General features: G+C 27.5%; 1 protein-coding gene across 1 annotated transcript in view; it reads left to right on the top strand.

Moving 5' to 3' along the window:
* Positions 1 to 21,881, top strand: part of LOC100208898 (ral GTPase-activating protein subunit beta) — a 74,854-nt gene that overhangs the window by 17,366 nt on the left and 35,607 nt on the right. The window contains exons 5-12 of the mRNA XM_065805084.1: positions 1,063 to 1,160; positions 9,073 to 9,225; positions 9,330 to 9,539; positions 9,732 to 9,884; positions 11,902 to 12,068; positions 12,263 to 12,322; positions 12,547 to 12,580; positions 12,685 to 12,764. Coding sequence (XP_065661156.1) covers positions 1,063 to 1,160; positions 9,073 to 9,225; positions 9,330 to 9,539; positions 9,732 to 9,884; positions 11,902 to 12,068; positions 12,263 to 12,322; positions 12,547 to 12,580; positions 12,685 to 12,764 — 955 coding nt within the window. The remainder of the gene's footprint in view (positions 1 to 1,062; positions 1,161 to 9,072; positions 9,226 to 9,329; positions 9,540 to 9,731; positions 9,885 to 11,901; positions 12,069 to 12,262; positions 12,323 to 12,546; positions 12,581 to 12,684; positions 12,765 to 21,881) is intronic.

Raw genomic sequence — 21,881 nt, forward strand, 5'->3', positions numbered from 1 at the left:
TATATATATATATATATATATATATATATATATATGTATATATATATATTAAGAATAAATGCACGCAAATTATATTAAGAGTTTGTGTCTTTAGATATCATTTATGATATTGATATATATACACACGCTCTTGCATGGTCGTCTTTAATCTTTCCCATAAATATAACTATTATGTTTTTTTTTAAAAGAAATTAATTTAGAAGACCAGGAAAAGTTTAAAAACTTAAATTTGTAAATACTTTTTTAATTGATAGATTGCGTGCCTAAACCAAAACCCTCTGTCGATGTAGCAGCACTCCTCATATGTTCTACCTGTTTACACATGCAAGAAGTACTGTTACACCTCAATCGGTGTAACAGTACTTCTTGCATGTTCTATCTATTTGTCTGTTGATGTATGTACATCATAATAGTTTTTTTTATTAAATTTTTAATTTTCTGTCCCATTTACTTGTCTTTTTCCCATGTTTCTGCTTTAAATTCTAAAATCTATAAAAATTAATTGTTTTAATGTTCAAGCACTCCCTTTTTAAGCAAGAGGTACAGACTCTGCCTCCATTTGAGGCAGAGTCTGTACCTCTTGCAGTTAGGTCTGTACCTAACTGCATGGGAAAGCAAATTGTATAAAAGACTACCCCTTGTAGTCTTGTGCTCAATTTGTTTTCCCATGCAGTTAGAAATTATCAAGTCAATAAGGATTTGAAATCTCAACCATTATTTTCAGTTGAATAACTAAATCAAAAAATCTCTTATAATCTAGTATATGATATGATGTTAAAATAATAGATGAAAAAACTGATAAATGAATAAAAAATCTTTAACTTTTAGTTTTCAATTTTTTGTTATCATAATTAATGTTGATCTTCAAAAAAAAAGTTTAATTTTTTGAATAACACTCAGCATTATGCTTGAATATAGCCTTGTATCAATATTTTTTGTATCAATATTTTTTGTATCAATATTTTTTGTATCAAAATTTTTTGCTGTGAAGGAGTGTAAAGTAAAAGTATGGTTGATTGATTCAAAAATTAAGCAATTTTTAAAAATCTTTTTTAATTTTAGATATGATTTCTCTATTGTTGAGCTGCGTCAGTCTTGCATTCAGATCCTTCTTTCGATGATATGCTTACCATTGCACTTTATGTCATTGCCTATACAAGGTTAATTGGTAGTTTGTTATTTATGATGTTGACAAAAGTAAATTTTTTAAAGTTAAACATGCAAAAAATTTTTCTTTTTTCATTATATGAAATATGGTTAAAAGGAGTCTAGGAAAAAATATTCTATAAATTTTGCTCTCATTAAGTTTATGGAGAGATTTCTTATTTCATCAAAAAATTTCTTGCTATTTAATGGTTAAGTTCTGAAAATTGTCCCCGCATTTGAAACAATTTGTTTAATATATAAACTGAACTTGTTTTCACATGTCTATACTAATATATACTCAAATATCCTTTATACTAAAGTATAAGAGGGTATTTGAGTAAATTATTGTTATAAAAAGTATTGTTAAACTTATGATTTCTAGACTCGGTCAGCACATATAGAGTTAAAAAAGTATATGTGGTTAGCATTATTTCAACTTAAAAAACAATAGTTCTTTTTATATTTTAAATTTTGGCATTTAATAATAATCTCTGTTGTTTTTACACCCCCAAGATTTTCAGTTATTTATGCAGATTATTTAAGAATACTTCTAACTCTTAAGTTCTGAATACATGTAAATGTAATCAGAACTTAATGTACTTGAATCAAAAAAACTTCGTGTAACCAGAAACCTCTTTAAAATAGTATGAAATTTTTAATAGTGATTAAGTATTTGTCTAGTTAACTAATAGGCCGGCATCTGTTAGCAAAAATGTCTTCTAGAAAAAAGACTTTCATTAAACACATTTAGTAACTAATTTTCGAAAGCGTTATTTTGAAGATCTAAATGATTTGATATAATACCCAAAAGATCCCAGATTTTTAGAGTCCCAATAACCAGATAGCCGAGGTCAAATATTTGCTGTATATAAAAACCATCCTGTCATTTTAACAAAGACTGTTTCTACTAACTAAAAAAAACTTAAGTTTGCTTTTTGTTTTATTACCCCCAAATAAATAATATTTGTGATTTCAAATTTTGTTAGTGTATTCCTCAATAAATTTCCAATATTATATAAAATTTTGGACAATTTATGATATGGGTAACCTGACTGACTACACCTTTGTAATTTTGTGGACTGTTTTCTTCGGATAATTATCAGTTACCATATTTATGCTCCACTTCAAAAAAGTATTGTATTTAAAATGTAAATTTTATTATTAACCAAAATTTTATTTTTATTACTACTGTTAATGCTTATCTCACAGTTCAATGTCCGAAAATATAAAAAAAACAATAATGTTATAGAAAAAAAAAGTAAACATTTATTCCATATTACTATCACTATCGGACTCAGACTCAGATAATTTGTCTGGCTCTTTATCCTCCTCCTTGGGATGGTTATTGTTTCAGACATTGCATTTGCAAAGATCTGTGCAAATTACACCAGCTTTATTGCATGAACATCTTTTTGTGGAACAATCACTACAGCAATAACAATGAACAAAATCAAGGACCGAATCTGGTGCAGCAGGCAATTCCATCCAAGATATGGCAATGGAATTTTGATCATTAAACAAACCATTTCCAAAAGGACTTGGTGGATTAATCAATGCTATATGTGATCTTTTTCTTATAAAAGCTTCATAATTAGCTTTTTTATGTGTTGCACAAGTGAATCTTTATTCGGTGGCAACGTTTTCTCGCTAAATTTACCAGATTTAAATAATGTGTAACAAGCTACATTAACTGATTCTTCTTCTTCAGCCCCATATAAATCACAGACATTTATTAGTGATACGGCGTTTGTTACCAACACCAGAATTGAAATATATAGTTGATGGAAGGCAAGTTGACAGAGCAAACAAATACATTGGTATCAGGACTTCTAATTACAACATTTTGATAGTGCAGTGGCGCATCTGATGCATGTAAAATCAACCTAGTATCAGCTTCTTCATGGTCACTGGCAAGCTCATGGACTTCGCTTACAACAATAAGGTTGTTAATTGACTGAATTTTGTTACACAAGTTTGTGTGTGTTATGTAAAGAGTTATGTTGCCAAGAATTTGTTGATCACAATCACACCATAGCATGTATAGAAAATTTATTAGTTCCTCTATTTCGTCCAAGAGACATAATTTTTTTCCACTGCTTTGGTACCTGTTGAGTAGTACTATAGATGGTAAATGCTTGTACATCGGATTGTGTACGTTTTTCTCTTTCAGCATTCTTTGTGCTAATTAATGGGTAGCAATCAGATACAAAATCAACACGAGATGGTTTATTATAAGCAGCTAATTGTATTACTTGTTTAAGTACTTCATTTGCTAGCTCCTTGAATGTGTCAGGTACTGCTTTTAAGCTTTGTAAAATTGCGATAGCATTAATGAGTAGCGTGTTGTCTGTTTTTACAAGTGACCCTGTGATTGTCGATAAAGGCATTGGATTCATTCTCAATGAATATACTAAAATTGCCTTTACATCGACTTCTCTATCTTTACCAATTAGCACTAGCCTAGCAAATAGGTCTCTGTCATTTTTTAATGTAACTAGTTTACCATTTAAAGACTTAGATTTTGTTACCTGCTTTAAGCTAGCAAATGTTTTCAAAATATTTTGCTTTATTGTTAAAAATATATCAAGATCTTCACACAACAGTTTCTCTTTACGAATGAAGTAAACTGTTTATCAACAATATCATGGGCATTTCGAAGATCAGATTCAATATCAGTGGGAGCAATAGAACCTGTTGAGATATTGAGTAGTTCTTTGCTTTCAATAGTAAATGGATTTATCATTGCATCAATGGTACTCATCACATTTTGGACATTATCCTCATCTTTTAGTATTCTAGGCTGATCAAGGTCTTTTCTGTACCTAAAGAATTGATTCAATTGACAACTACTTATCTTAATTTATTACTATTTACTTTTGTAACGTTGGTGAATACAGAAAATATGATTAGGGTCATATTTTCCCATACCGTGATTTTAAGAATACTTTTAACTTTAAAAACTCCAAAACGGTAACAGATATAAATTTAGGGTTTAGGGCAAAATAATGATACTAAATTATTAATTAAATTTTTTTTTCAATGCTATTTTTAACATTAAGAACAGTAGATCAAAGTATTTTTTTTATTTTTCGAATCTTGAATTTTATTATTAGCATTCGTTTCACATCTTATAATAATAAGGGCTAAATAACTTTTAATTGTTAATTGGGGTAATCTATTAGGTTTTTTTGAGAAAAAATAAAATAAAGCGGATCCAAAAATATTTCTGTTCTAATCATATAATTTTTATAATCACCTACTGTATCAAGAATTATACAACTATATAAAAAAAAAACTACAATTTTTGCGATAAAATTTAGAAGATTTAATGCTTAAACAATTATTTTACAGTTTTATCGAAAAAATTATGTTTGATAAAAAAATATGTTTGATAGCTCATGTTGAACCCCTATGAGAAACCACATTTTAATTGTATTTAAATTTTATAATTAATTTTTCTATTACAAACAATGTGTTTTGTTGAGCAATGTCATTTCTTACCTATATGCTGAAAGATACCTTGAATAGTTAACTTGATCATAGCTAAAACACCAAGGTAAAATTGATCTGGTAGTTGACAAATGAAGGTTCCAATCACCGCAGCATGTAGCACTAATGAACAATAACAACAGTTCTATTGTTTCAATAAAAGATGACCAGAATGCAAACATTGGTGACTGTTGATTTAATTCAAGAATAAAATCATCTATAACAAAATAATAGTAAAAAAATATGAAAATTTAGCAAAATGATTAGAAACTGCAGGGTTTTTTTAATATTTTCAGCAAAAAAAATTGTGGATTCACACTGTCTTAAAATGACAGTTAATAGAAAGCACAGTTTCAAAAGTGCTTCAGAAAAAAGAAAGGAAACAAAAATACCTTGCAAAGATTGAGAAGTATTCATCCTCTACTAGATGATCTGTAAACTGATTGGGAAATTTCTCTCTCAGCATTGCAATATGAGTATTGAGGCAATCCAGTTCATTTAAATTCAATGTTTTAGTGAATGAATGCAGTCTTAATCGTTGTAAGGCTTCGTATAAGATTTTATAGGCATATACTGAACGATTATAGTGCTTCCCTCATAACACTCCATTCAAAGAGCCAGATGGTACAACACCAGATTCAATAAGAATATCCTGTAAAAAAAGAGAGTGATTTTTTTTCTAAGGGCTGTCTCAACGGGGGTGTAGTGGACTACGAAAACCTGTAGGCAAATGTAGATCTGTCAGCTAATATAAAAAACCGAGGAACTGTATTTTTTTAAAGACCTTAATAAAATAGAACTTTAGTCAGCAAAAGGACATATTTCACCCCACCCTCCTCTATGCTGTTCTCTTTAGGACGCCACTAGTTTTGCTGTCAAAACAAATGTAAAACTCCTACCTAAACATACTAAAAATTTAAATAAAATAAATTTCAAAATAGTAAAAGTCTAAACAGAAAGCATTACAATAAAAAAATAAATTTGAATAGTAAATGATGAAATTAGCGTGAATAAAAGCAATAAGAAATTAATACCTGCAAACTGTAAATCGTTTACCTATAGCACTAATGTATGATATTGCTGCATGAAAATCACCAATACAGATGATAATACGCTCCATTAACATAACGTTTCTCCATCTTACTTATTGAGCTTCAGCATATAATGCTTCATCAAATACCACAATATGATGCAATCCTAACTTATCTGCTATTGCAATACTTTTCTGAAGAATTTCATTTACTGTTAAAATTTCAGTAACTGGTGCATTGATTATAGGTAAGTAACCAACATTAGATTCATCTAAATGCTTCGCTTGAAGAAGGGTTTTGAAGCCTGTCTGTCCAGGAAGCAAAATATCGGAACCATTATCCTTACATAAGATATAAGCAAAGGTTATAAGTCTTATAAAAGGTTGATCTATTATATGGTCATTCTCTTTAATTGAAATTGGATTCTTTCATTTTTAATTGAAATTGGATTCTTTGGGAAATATAATTCTGGTGACTTTTTCTGCCCTAAAATATATTGTGGTATCTCTATATTAGGGTTAGGCAATGACCGTTCACTTTTTTTAATATTAATCACAGATTGATTTGATGCAATATTAGGGTTTTCCACCTTTATTTCTATAATAATCCCATTAGCCATGTGCGACATTCCACTACCTGAACAAGTTTCCTCTCCAAAGTCAATGTTGTCCCATACAAGTGTGGTAAAGTGACCATGGTTAATATTTGAACCAATAATAATATCATCACTTATATTAAGTTTAGCCAATCCTGTTTCATGTGATCTAACAACTGAATTCGATTCACTGTTTCCAAAACCGTTTTGAATACTTATAAGCTTTTTTGATCCTGTAATTTGTCTAGTAGCCATGTTTCGGAGGTAAGTTTTTTCTTTTTAAATGTAAGAAAATAAGATCCTGCACAATGCTTAAAACTTCTACTCTATCTTTTACATCTAGTTTTACTTTACATTTGGATGTTGACTCATCTGAAAGCCCAAATGTCCATGCTAAAAAATTAAATACTGCTACAAGTTCATCTGCACATTTCAAATTTAATTCTAGTGCTGCAAAATATATTTGCAAAGAATTTACAACTGTTTTTTTTAACTAGAATACGATGCTTGATCACTATAATTTACTTCATCACTGAAATCTGAATCTATAATACTGCTATTTTGTTCTTTAACTGTACTATTTGCAGACTTGATAACTGACCCAATATTGATATTTGAATGATAAACTATCTCACTTATTGCTTTAATATCTGGGCTATAAAATATTAAATCTGGAAATTTTTGCTGTACTCTCCTTTTCAACCTAGCTTTGTTATACTTAGATGCTTCAAGACTTTCTGCTGATTTCACAAATTTTGAAAATAAAGAAAAAATATCAGACACTGAAAGACTTTCTCCATCATCATAAAGCTGTTTCTCTATTTGTTTAGATAGTATAAGAAATGATTGTTCATAAAGAGATCTATAGGCACACAAAATACAACTAAATAATTCAAACTTCATAAAACTAAATAACTAGATATATCAAAATAAACTACTACTACTATACAGCAACTCAAAGTGTTATTAAGAATTAAACCTGTGATTTCAGAGGTAGTGTTACCAATACATTATCTGCCTGGTTAATCAATAAATGTAGTATTATTAAAATAAACTTGGTAACTAATTTAACTTCAGCAAACCTCCTTTAAAAAATATAAAAATTAAGCTATAAAATAGTAATACTGCTAGACTAAATACATACAAATTTTTCATTTTTCTTGCAAATAATACATATATCTGAGAGAATGGCTGATCTACTGCTACTTTATTTTAAAACTTGTGACGATCGCGTTTTCTTTGCTGAGGAAACTGAAATATTTAAAGGTTGTTTTTGATTTTTAAGTTGGTTTTTAACTTACCTTGGTCTTTCTCTGCTAATTTTTGAGCTCTCTCAGTTTTTGTTTTATCAGTTAACAATTTATAGCAAGCAATGTGGCAAAACACCATTCCATTTGGTTCATACTCAAAAGTAATGCCACAAGATAAAGCTACCTGTTGATGAAAAATGAGCATGATGAAAATGGTTTAAGAGACTTTAGTGAAGGTGATTGGAATTTCTCTAATAGAAATTATTCAAAAAGATTTAAAAAAAAATTTGTTTTCTGTTTTATTTAAAAAGTAACTTTACACAAACACACACACACGTATATATATATATATATATACATATATATATATATATATATATATATATATATATATATATATATATATATATATATATATATAAATTTATATATATATATATATATATATATATATATATATATATATATAAATGTATATATATATATATATGTATATATATATATATATATATATATATATATATATATATAAATGTATATATACATATATATATATATATATATATATATATATAAATGTATATATATATATATATATATATATATATATATATATATATATATATAAATGTATATATATATATATATATATATATATATATATATATATATATATATATATATATATATATATATATATATATATAAATATATATACATATAAACTTCCTCTTTAAACAGAAAATGTATGGCATATACCATACATTATATGGCATACGAAGAAGCTGAATATTAACAAATAACCTAACCAAGTGTTGTTTATATCCAGGATAAAGTAACCATAATTTTTAGGCATGTTTAATAAATAAAAGTCTTTTTTTAGAAATTAAAATCAAATCGTCAGAAAAACCTTCAAAGTGAATAGAACATGCATTCATTTTGTTTAACTAGAAAGAAATTTGTTTACTAATATTTATGAGGTTTTTATTTTACAGAATTGTTTTCTACACCAAAAATTCGTATAAATCTTTTGTAAAAACTGTTCTGCAAAATATTTTATAAGAAACCGAATGAAATCGATAGCACACGATAGACATGATAATGGGTCATTTTGGGGGTCTATACTGGCCGCTTGAGACACTTTTAGAGTGGGATCTTTTTATTTTAGATTCTATGATACTTAAAATGCAAGTTGGTCCTTTCAGAACATAGTTACTCAATGTGTCTAAAGAAAGTGATTGAATTTCATCCCACAGACGCCAGCCTATAAATAATTAGGAATCATAAAAAATAAAAACAAAAAATTCTTTTTAGTAAAGCCACAAAAATTTGAGGCAGTTTTTTTTATTTTCTTAATAAAAATTTGTTTTGACTGGTAAATAAAGTTTGATTGATAGTTTTAATAGATAAATTAAAGTTTTCCATAGGATGACTCTGTGGCTGTACAATTTAAGTTGCTGTTAGCTGTTGCTGCAGATTTTAGTTTGTTAAAACACTTATTAAGACATAACTTGCTTATTTTGATAAAATATTTGTATTTTTTCAATTGTTTTTTATGAAGCTTTATGTCAAGAAAAAGTTAATAGTTCTGATACAGCCAACAACCATTTGCCCCAAATTGCATTCATTTCTTTGCATCCGCGAGTTACAAGACTTTTAGTTAAAGCTATCGAAGTGGAAACAAATCCGATGAACACTCAAATGCTCCTCGGAGGTTTTATTTATTTGTATTTTTGTATTTGTAATTTTAGTTTTTGTGATTTTTTATGTTTTATATTTTGTATTATGATTTTTGTGATTTTACATTATGTTTTTTAGGTGCAAAATTATTGATGGAAGATGCCATGCAAGTTGAGCTGCATAATCATGAGCTCTATAGCTCTAAAGGGAAAACCATTCCATCTATTATTTTAGATGAGCCCGAGACTTCTGGTAGTACTTCAAAACTTATTGATTTAGCTGATTCATCAACAAACAACGACGCAACAACTACTGAAGATAATATTGGATTGTTAGGAGATTCTAATGGTGATTTTTTTTGTTTGTTTGATTTTAATGTTTTATTTTAAAAGCAATTTTTTTCTTTACTAAAAAACATTTTTTGTTATTTTTATGGCCAATACATCCAATTATTGATATCATTCAAGTGTTAAGTACCTATTGTAAAGATTTAATGAAAGCTTAGAAAGCTCGTATAATTTTTTTTTTTTTTAATCATAGATATTATGACAACCAAAGGATTATTTTGCTCCATGTCAGACCTCTTGTGTCAAAAATTGATGTTTGCTGGAAAATGGAGAGGTGACCTTGCTCTAACATTAGCTGCTTTAGAGTTTTTATCTGGCATGGCTCAACTCAATATAAAGTTTGTAGGTATGCTATATTCTTGTAAATTATTCAAATTGGCGTAACTTATGAGTTGTTTAACTTGGTATAAGGTTAACACCAACTCTATTGAATGTTTGACCTTGATTTTTATTGGTTGCAAATGAATTTGCTAATCTAATGGTAAAAGAAGAGGCATCTAAACATGCAGAATAAAAAGCTGGGCTTACCATTGACTAATTTTAGTTTCCAAATGAACCCAAGGCGGGTGAATAAACTCAAATTTGCCATATTGTAAAAATTTTGCAGAAAAAAATTTACTGTAACAAATATTCACCAAGACTCTCATAACTAACTTATTTATTTGTATAAAATATTATTTGTATAAAACAGATGTTTATCCAGGTAACACATATACAAGATAACAGTTCTTACTGTTTTTTGTGCCAAAAATAATTTATATTTACTTCAAAAGCAAATACTAATAAACAACCTTTAAAGACAAGCATTTCTTGGTGATACTTGTGGTTCGACCTGTCAGACAAATAAACAAAGATAATATTTGTCTGACCAGGTTGTCATAACACATGACAATGTGTTATGACAATGTTGACACAAAATTTTTTTCATAAAATTTTTTGCCCAGGAATGTAAAAATGAGCAACGGTGGTTGCTTCAAGTAATATGCTTTTGAGATCACTAAATTGCTTTTGCCCATTGCAATTAGTGATCACTTAATTTGCCCCTTAGAACTACAAATTTAATTATACACTGAGCATTACCATGATACATTTTCAAACTGCCACATTAGGAGAATAGAAATATAGTTGACGTTTTCGTTTGCATTGCATTTTTCAAGACTTTGAAAGTTTTTAAAAAACCTCCCTGAAAGTCCTTAAATTACCTTATAAAGATTGAATCAGTGGTTCCCAAACAGTGGGTTGGGACCCCAACACGAGTTTCTGAAAATAGTTTAAGCTTTTCATTGGTTTCTTTTTATTATTTTAAATTTATGCGATACTTCTACTCTGACAACAGTCGTTGTCAGTGTACTTATTTATAATTTCATTACCTCAACTATAAAATTAATAGCTTTGATTGTGTGTGACTCTTAATTGTATAATGTACATTGCACTATGCACACTTAAAGTATTGTAAAGTTAACAATATTTTAAGTGTGAATTGTACATTATAAAATTAGGAGTCATACACCATCTGGTCTTTTAAGCTGTTGCTTTATAAAATGCTTACAAGCTAAACATTTTATTACTTTGCAAATATTAACCAAATTATATAAAAAACTGATTAGTTAATAAATTACTATAAATCAATTACAGAAAAGTTTCTAACAAAAAAATATGGTGCCTATAAAGTGTAAAATAAAATAAAGTGGTGTCTATAAAGTATAAAATATAAATAAAAAGATGTTTAAAATTTTAAAAATGTAGAGGGTAAGAATCTATGCGGTGATTAATAATGATTACGCATGTTTTGTGTAAAAAATCATCAGAGATAAGAAATTGAGTTAATTTTTTTGTTTTTCAGGAGTTTATATTGTGTTTTTCAGAGATCTAAATAATTATAAATAAAATAATTTTATATTGTAAAAAATAGCACAAATCATATTGTCATATACCTAATAGATATGAGGTGGTTAGAATCAGGTTAATAGAAATGAGGTGGTTAGAATCAGGTTAATAGATATGAGGTGGTTAGAATCAGGTTAGAATTAATTATTGAGAAAGAATTGATTTTGGATAATTTGCGATTGGATAACTTTGAAATTGATTTTATTAAAAATAAATTATCTGCTATATAACACAAATGTAACACAAAAAAAACACTTTAAGGTTAAGTGCTTTTTATATAAAATTTGTAAATACAAAAATAATAAAACTTTAGACACATGTGTAATTGCATAGGCTGTTTTATGGCTGTTTTAAGTAATTAAATAATTGCTATCTCAATGGTCTTTGAAATTGTATGAATAGTTTAGAATATTATTACATATTAGAATATTATTGTTAAATTATTAGAATATTATTGTTAAATTTTCTTTTTTCAGATAAAAAAGTTGCAAGAAAAACGTTGAAATGGCTTTGTGATTACATCGAGTTTCAAGCTAAGCAACCTCCTCCATCACATTCTAAAGATTTACATTCAGTTATAGTTGCAACATTTTCTTGCATTAGTGTGTGGGTTGTTAGTCACTCTTGGCTTCTTGATGATAATGTATAGTGTAAAAAAGTTTTTTTTTTAATTTAGCAATATTATAATTAACAACATAACATATTATAATTAATATGGTGCAAAATATGGTGCAAGCACTCTTTATTACAAAAATATGAAAAAAAATAATAACTAAAGATAATGAACAATTAATATTTTATTGTAAGTCTAACAAGCCATTTTTTTTTTTTTTAAAGCAATGTCTTACTTCAGTCATGGAGGTGATTGAATTAGGAATTTCAGGGAATAAATCAAAAGTAACCTTATTTTTTATACTTATTTGTGTGTAGTTAAAGAAAAAACTTAAATATTTTTTTGTTTTGTTTGTATATTGTATCAAAATTGTTTCATTTAAAAAATCTTTTTTTTTTAATTCTCTATTTTTTATAATTGTGAAACCTTCAGTTTTACTTTTTAAGTATAAACTTATACACTTTGTTATGAAAACATTTTATACAATGCATTTTTTTAAACACATTAGGGTCGGTTTGCAGAAGTAACAAATGTTCTAAAAGGTTTCTTTTTTTATTTTTGATTAGCAATTTTCTATGTTCCTTCAAAATTTTCATTTGACGTTTTTTAAATTTGTTATTAATTTTATTTTTTTTTATTTATATAGGGGATAAAGAATTAAAACCAGTTTCATTCAGAGTTCGCGAATCAGCTGAAGCGCTACTTGCATTAATAATGGAACATGCTGTAATTAATTTTTGTTTTGCATTTCAAAACTATTTTATTATAAACCATTTCTATGACAAACTTTTTGTAGGGTCTGGGATTGGATTTTATATATATATATATATATATATATATATATATATATATATATATATATATATATATATATATATTTATATATATATATATATGCAAAAGTAGAGTTAAAAAATATAAACATATATATATATATATATATATATATATATATATATATATATATATATATATATATATATACATATATATATGTATATATATATATATTTATATGTATATATATATATATATATATATATATGTATATATATATATATATATATATATATATATATATATATATATATATATATATATATATATATATATATATATATATGCAAAAGTAGAGTTAAAAAATATAAACATATATATATATATATTTATATGTATATATATATATATATATATATATATGTATATATATATATATATATATATATATATATATATATATATATATATATATATATATATATATATATGCAAAAGTAGAGTTAAAAAATATAAACATATATATATATATTTATATGTATATATATATATATATATATATATATATATATATATATATATATATATATATATTTGGATAATTCAAATTGTAATAGAAAAAAAAGTTCGCAAAAAGCATTCTCCTCAATGTTGCCTGCGTTTCTTTATTACCTAGGATCATGTGTACCAAAAGTTATATATATATATATATATATATATATATATATATATATATAAAACCCTTAGATGTTGTCCGAAAGTTTTTTCCATATTTTGTTGACAAAAAGTAAAAATTAAAATGCAAGACCGGAATTTTTTTTTTTTAATAATGATAGACTGCCTGCCCCAACCAAACCCTCAGTCGATGTAGCAGCACTCCCTTGCGGGTCAGGCTATTTGTCAGTCGATGTAGCAGCACTCCCTTGCGAGTCAGGCTATTTGTCAGTCGATGTAGCAGCACTCCCTTGCGAGTCAGGCTATTTGTCAGTCGATGTAGCAGCACTCCCTTGCGAGTCAGGCTATAAGATAGTCGATGTAGCATCACTCCGCGCATGATTTACAGTAAAAAAAATAAAAATAAAAACATTTTATTAAAAAAAATAAAAATAAAAACATTTTATTAAAAAAAATAAAAATAAAAACATTGTTTATATTGTTAAAAACATTCAAAACGTTTTAAAAACATTCCGGTCAATTAAATTTGCGTTTTTGTGGTTTTTTTAAAAAACGATTAATTTGTAATTAAATTAATGGTTTTTACTTTCGTCCAACACGGAAATGTTGGACGAAAGTTAAAAGTAATTAAAAGTGACGTATATGTTGGCGTAAGAATCACTTTTTTCCTTCCGCTCTTCCCAAAGCCAACAAACTATAGATCTATATATATATATATATATATATATATATATATATATATATATTTATATATATATATATAACAATATATTTTAAATAGAAATTAATATGGCAACCACTAGATCTTCTGCTGTGGTGTGGCTTGTTGGTAAATCTACACAAACTCTGTTGACTGCCAGACCTCCTTCAAGAGGGGATGTTCTTTGGAGGTTGCTCTTCCATCATATAGAAGAGAAACAAAAAGTTAAAAAAAGTATTCGGGCAACAATTGAAGCAGTTCTTGTTATATGGGAGAGAGGAAGAATTCTAACTCAAAGAGTTGACAATGCAGAAAGAAAGTTAAAAAAACTTTATGATGAATATCTGTTGCTGAAAAAACACCGACGATCAAAATTGGACAGCTGTCAAATGAAAGAAGGACTTTTCCGTGCTGACCTTTCAGAACTTTTTGATATATCAACCAAAAATGCATCAGAAGTTATGAAAAACGATAAAGATAAAGCATTTTTACATCAGCAGCAAGAAGATCCATTAAGTTGTAGCATAGCAGGAATTGATCGGAATTTAACAGCTAGGGAGGCACGGAAACGAGTCCGAGAAACTAAAATGGAATTGAGGCGTCAAAGCAGTAAAGCGTAACTGATGGAAAAAACAGAACTCATTTCTCATTTATCATTGACATTGTGAGTGAAAGTAGCTCAAGTTGACATTGTGAGTGAAAGTAGCTCAAGTTCCTTGGATGATGATGAATATCAGACTCCTTCCGCTTCCAGCACACTGAGCACAAGTGGTTCAACGAAAAAGAAGATGAAAGTTCTAACAAATAATGTCGTATCGTCTCTTGATTGTGTTAATATTTCTGATCGCCGTGCACTCTTCGTGATTGGAACAGTTGCTCAAGCTCTTGGTCACTCTCTAAAAGATTTATCATTGTCGTACAGCACAATCCGCAGAGAAAGGCGATCTGTTTGTGAAACGCTGACTACAGCTGACAAGGTTGATTTCTCTCCTGATGGTCCACTTCTTCTGCATTTGGATGGAAAGCTCTTACCTGATATCACTGGTGGTCAAAAAAAAGTGGATAGAATTGCCATCCTTGTGACTGGTGGTGGGGTGGAAAAATTGCTGGGCGTTCCAAAGATTGATCGAGGTACAGGTGAGCAACAGGCTTATGCTTGCATGAGGGCTCTTAAAGGTTGGAGATTGGAAGAACTTGTTCAGGGACTGGTTTTTGACACTACTTCATCCAACACTGGGTTTAACATTGGTGCCTGCACAATAATAGAGCAGAATCTTGACCGTAATGAGAACTTTTCAATCTAATTTTGAAGAATGGCAAAGAAAAAGCTGAATCATTTTTAATGAAAGAATTTTTAGAATGGTAAATGGATTCAACATATCTTGAAATGAAGCACAAGGTTCGTCAAATGAAGGTCGTCAACGAATGTGCGGAACGAGGCATAGCACTTATAACATCCTTCAACAAAAGCGTTACGAAAGATGAAAACCAAAAGCAGTTTCTTCTTCGATTGGTTGATCTTTACCGGAAGGAATTTTCAGTTGCATCAAAGTCTACCCTGATGAAGATGACTCTTGAATGATGAAAACGATTGATCTATTATTGCCTAGTGTAATTACATAGTAGTTTAGTACTATATTATCGTTTGTTTAACATTAAACATCCACAATCCACCATATAATAAAAAGTAATTGATAATAAATAATTAAAAAAATGATTTTTTTTTTTACTTTTTTAACCTCATTCCAAAATGTGACAAAACATGGTAACCCCTAATTATCATCCGATTTGATTCAAATTTTGGAAAATAATTACTATTGTCATATAGAACAAGAGCAAGCTTGAGGACAACTAAAGTTTTGAACCTAAAAATTTTGCATCACCCTAATTATATATATATATATATATATATATATATATATATATATATATATATATATATATATATATATATATATATATATATATGTATATATATGTATATATATGTATATATATGTATATACGTGTATATATATATATGTATATATATGTATATATGCATATATGTGTGTATATATATATATATATATATATATATATATATATATATATGTATGTATATATATATATATATATATATATATATATATATATGTATATATATATATATATGCAAATATATATATATATATATGCAAATATATATATATATATATGCAAAAGTAGAGTTAAAAAATTCTCTATTTTCGACATAACTTTCCTTTTTCTCCAATAAGAATTATTTCACCCAAACTTTGTTTTTAAAAGTTTTTAAATTATGATTACAGGTCAAAAAATAGATTTTCTTAAAAACCATGAAGTCAGCAATGCTATCAACTATGTCAGCTATCCAACAGATACACGACATGCAAATTTTTATTTTATTCTTAATTAAAAAACAACTTTTATCTTATATTAAAATTTTAATGTATTTAGAATTTTTAAAATTTGTTTCAATAGTTTACAAAGCTGCTTTAAGGGTATTGGCTCTAGACAGGATCTGGATCTAGACATAAACTGTAAATTTCTAAAAAAAGGCAGTTACTTGAGACTTGTGGTCTTTGTGGTGATCATATCACTTAAATCTTAAAATTTCGAGTTCTTTAAATATTTTTGTCTTGCAATTAGTATGACTTTTAATTTATCTCTTTTGTCCCTTGCCCACCAAAAAATGTTTTTTAGGATTTTTTATCTCTGCCCACCAAAAAATGTTATTTAAGTTTTACACTGAGATAATATTTATAAATTTTTTGTTAAGTTTTTAATGATATTTAAGATTTATATTTTAAGATTATTTTTAAGCATTTTTAGGCTTAAGCATCCATGTTTTTGTCTAACACATAAAAGTAATGGTGTTTAGAAAACACTATAAATTTCTTTGTGTTTTAATAATTTTGTTTAGGAGAGTTGTTTATTTTAGTTTTTCTCTTTAAGTCAGTAAATTTTTAACAGTAATTTTTAATTATTTTTTTTTCAACATCTTCAATTCCAACAAAGCTGCAAGTAACCACTATTAGGGTTGAAAGTTACTGAAAAAGAAAAGATGAAGTTTATAGAGCAAGATAACGATTAACTGATGAGTTGAAAGATTTTAAATTACATGAATCAAGAAAGCAAGATGAAAGAAGCGAATTCCAAAGAATTAATATTTGAAAAAAAGAAAAAAGGATCAGTCACAGTAAAAGGATGAGACTTAATTGGATGATGAGTAACACGAGAATGAATTTTAGTAGATGGCACAAGAGGTACTAGCTATTTAGAGCAGTGCCCATTATAGTATTCATAGAAAAGAGAAATAGAAGTAACATTACAATTATGTTATAATGGTCGGAGGTTGGCTGCAAAAATAGGTCCAACTATGCTTAAAATGTATTTTTGCACCTTGTTTAAAAGAGAAAAGTCGTCATTGGAAGATCTGCCCCAGATATGTCAACAGTACAAAAACGGATTTGAGATTTATAGAGATAAAGAATAGAATCCTGAGTAAGAAAGTGGTGAGCACAATAAAGAGATGCAAACTTAAAAGATTTTTTTTTCAACATCTTTACTTCCAACAAGTCTGCCTGCAACCACTATTAAAGTTGGAAGTTACTGGAAAAGAAAAGATGAAGTTTATAGAGCAAGATAACGATTGACAGACAACTTAAAAAATTGAAAATTATATGAATCAGGAAAACAAGATGAAGGAAGCGAATTCCAAAGAAATGATGTTCAAGGAAAAAAACTGGACAAGTAAGAATTTTTGGACCTCTTAAGGACAGTCACAGTAAATGAATGACGAGTAACAAGATAATGAATTTTAGTAGATGGCACAAGAGAAGCTAACTCTTTGATGCTTGAACCTTAGCAGATGCTAATTTTCAATCGATTTGATATATGGTTTCAAAAAAGGATCGGAAGTAAGAATTAATCCTAGAAGATGAAGATTAGATGACTCATCGAGTGCATTACCATTCATAAATATAGAAAGATCTAAATTATTATTATGATGCTAATTTTCCATCAAATTGATATGTGGTTTTTTAGGAAGTAAATAGTTTGATGTTAGAAATTTATTCAGTAAAAAACTTTAGTATTTTTTAATGTAATCTTGTTTCAGAGTTTCATATATTTTTCTTTATCTCTTCTTTTAATATTTAGAGTGATTCAATTTCACAATAGATTTGCCTTTTTGCCATTTTAGAGACTTTCTCATTATTTCTGTTGCAATTTAAAAAAAAAATCTTGTTCCCATCTTTGTTTTGTCTTTTTTTAAGCTTAGTATTTTTTTGATTCTTTTCATGTAACACTTTTAATTCACAGTTTTTATTTGCTTAAATCTGATGACTAGGCTAAAAAGTAAACATACAAACATTTTTAAAATAAATTTATTAATTTTTAACTATTTACACTAGAAAATATAAAGCTTCTTTTTTTTTTTGACAAACAACCAACTATTTGTGCTGAGATTTCAAATTTTAAATTTACTGTAAATGTTTTTAAGTTATAAATAGTTTCTTTTATAAAAAAGCATATTGAATTGAGGAATAAAAACAAAACAAAAAATTATTGACATTTAACTTATGATTTTGGTATTATACAAGAGAATCATTGGGTGATTTTTTTTTGTGACTTTAAATAGACAATTTAAGTAACATAAACTATTGATACACAGTTTACAAATGTATTTTATGTATAAAATGATATGAGCATGGAAGTTTTAATCAATTTAGGTCACTAATATAATGTATTTTAATTATATGGCTTTAGAAAAAAATCTAATGATTTGCGTTTTTTAAGAAAATTCACTTTATAAATCTGCAAAACATTCTTAAATTTTTTTTTAAGATAATAAATGTTTTATTAAATCAGTACTAAAATTAAAAGTGGGTGATAATACAATGTTTATTAGGTTTTATGTTACATGTTACATTTATTAAATCTACAACATTTTGTATTTTCTTTATCGTGCTTGTCGTTTTCTCTCTCCTGATTTCATTCTCTACCTCTACAAATCTCTTATTCATCCCTGTATGGAATACTGTTGTCATATTTGGAATGGTACTTCTAATGATGCTTTTTCTCTTTTAGACAAGGTCCATAAATGTATTGTAAACATAGTTGGACCCACTTTATCTGTTAAGCTTGAGCCTCTTTCCATTGTTGTAAAGTTGCATCGCTTTCTCTTTTCTACAAATACTATCATGGTCGCTTCTCAAAGGAGCTATAATCTCTAGTTCCATCAACTAAAACTCATTCTCACTTCAGCAAAGTATTATTCTTTTACTGTATCCCTGCGTGCTATAAATACTAGGAAATTGGTTGAAGTGCAAGAAAAGAAACTAGGCGTATATATACGTCTAGTTTCTTACCATGCACTTTAACCCTTTGGAACTCTCTCTCATCTTCATATTTTTCTGACTCATACAACCTTCAACTTTTCAAGTCTTTCCTTGCTCTATAACTCTATTCTTTTTTTCTAGTAACTGCCAACTTAATTGTGGTTGCTTGCAGCCTTGTTGGGAGTGAATCAGAATAAAAAAGTCTTCTAAATGTGCTGAAATAATATGTACTTTCCAAGTGACAGTCAGATTCTTCTATAATACAATATAGAACATATTTCTAAAAAAAAGTTGCTTTTTATATCAATAACATCTCTTAGAGAAAAGTATTATGTATAAACTATTGTGAAATGCCAAAAAATGTACCGGGGCTAACAATATTACTAAATGCAAAAAGAGATATACTATTATATAAGTCTTTTATACAGTATTCTTGGGCAACCATGTATAATTGTGTGAATGCTTAAATGTCATCTTTATAATAAGGATCCAAACTGTTTCCAAATTTTCCACAAATTACCTAGTGGAACTGTTACAGAGACTCTAATAGAGGCAGTATCCTTTTATTATACCCTAAGTTTGAAACCTATATCTCAAACTTAGGCCACAAGTTGGTTAGAAATGATGACATGATTTACAAGTCCCACCAGCTTATATAGTTCTGTATATTTTTATTTAAATCACCTAAAAGTCTTTCATTCTTTTTTGTGAGAATCCAGTTTAGTAATAAAGTGTATAGCAATTTTCTAGCTCAAAGTTTTAAGATTTCTAGCAATAATAATGGTGTCCCTTCACACAAGGAACAGGGATATTTTCCTCTATTAGCCTATAGTACTTTATAAAAGGCTCCTGATTTACATTTTATCAATTAGTACATGTTTATGTGTTCAAATAATCAAAGTATCAATTTGGATTATAATATACAATACTAAAATTCTCAACAATATGTTGATGAGTTTTATGTCTGCTGCCAGAGAATATTTGCAGTCTCGACAGATCTCGACAATTTGCAATAGGTTGATCTCAGATCTTGTTAAGAAGCATTAAGCTGCACAAATTTTAGGTACCAAATGGCAATTTGTGTACGGTTTCAGCAATTTTATGCTAAGCAGAACTTGTTATCTTTTAGAATGTTTAAGTTATTTTTTGATGTCACTTATGTGATGTTTATTCAGAAAATGTAAGTTGTAAAAAAAACCATTTAACTGCTATTATTAAATAACTGATTTTTTTTGTTAGAGAAACATTTTTTTTAAATTAAAAAACTTTAAATTAAATATGATTTTGAAAACAAAAAATTTTAATTTAGTTTTGAAGGAATTTAAACTAGTTTCGCTATATTTATCAAAGAAGGCATTTTTTTCTTAATATTTGCTAACCAATCCTTAACATAAAAACGTTAAAATATAAGTCTCTCCAGCATAGAATGTGTGAAAGTAATTAAAAACTTTAAAAAAAAAAAAGTATTTTTATTTTAAGAGAATTCTTTTCATAAATGGATTTAAGTTTTAATGTTTCTTATCATCATGCAAATTATGTTTACATATATCTTACTGGTAACTGATAAAATGTATCTATAAATTGTTTAGAATCTTTATTTAAAATAGTTCATTAAATACTTTAAAAAATAAATAAATAGTGATAAAGCAAACTGAAGACTGTTATGTATAAGACCATTCTAAAAAATGAATTATAAGGATAGATATCTTTTTAAAATACCAATTTTAGATTTTATCAGTAATTTTTGTTATAGTTATATATTGTTATAGTTATATTGTCTGAAGTATTTTTAAAGTAGTTTAAAATTAATTTAATTACAATGCGATACTATATGCAAATGATGCAATTTAACTTTCCACAATATAAATGTCAAAGCTGATTTAAGTTATTTTTATTAGCATTAAGCATTAGTCTTATGCAACAAAATCTGGTTACAAGGCGTGTTATCTATATATGCAAGAACAGCTGCTCAAACATTTTGCAGATTATTTTTAATGAACCTCTGCCTAAATTACATCGTAATGCATAGAGTTCCCTGTGTTTTACTAAGTAGTAAAAAAATACTCAACTGTTTATTTTTATTACCTGAATCAACTCTAGCTCTGACAAAGGTACAATCGTAATCTTGCCCTCTGAAATCCATGACAAGGTTGTAAAACTCTGTAAGGTCTTCTATGTAACCAAAGTCTCTCATAACTACCTTTGTGAGCCTATTATTTATCTTCTCTTCAACTATTAACTTATATAACTTTCTTGACAGCATAAAAATCTGACAGGATATTGCTCATCTAGTTTTACCTCCATGAGTGATTCAAATTTAGTACCACATTTTCGAAGTTTCTTGAAATG

This window comes from Hydra vulgaris, chromosome 09 (assembly GCF_038396675.1).
Source record: "Hydra vulgaris chromosome 09, alternate assembly HydraT2T_AEP".
Classification (NCBI taxonomy): Eukaryota; Metazoa; Cnidaria; class Hydrozoa; order Anthoathecata; family Hydridae; genus Hydra; species Hydra vulgaris.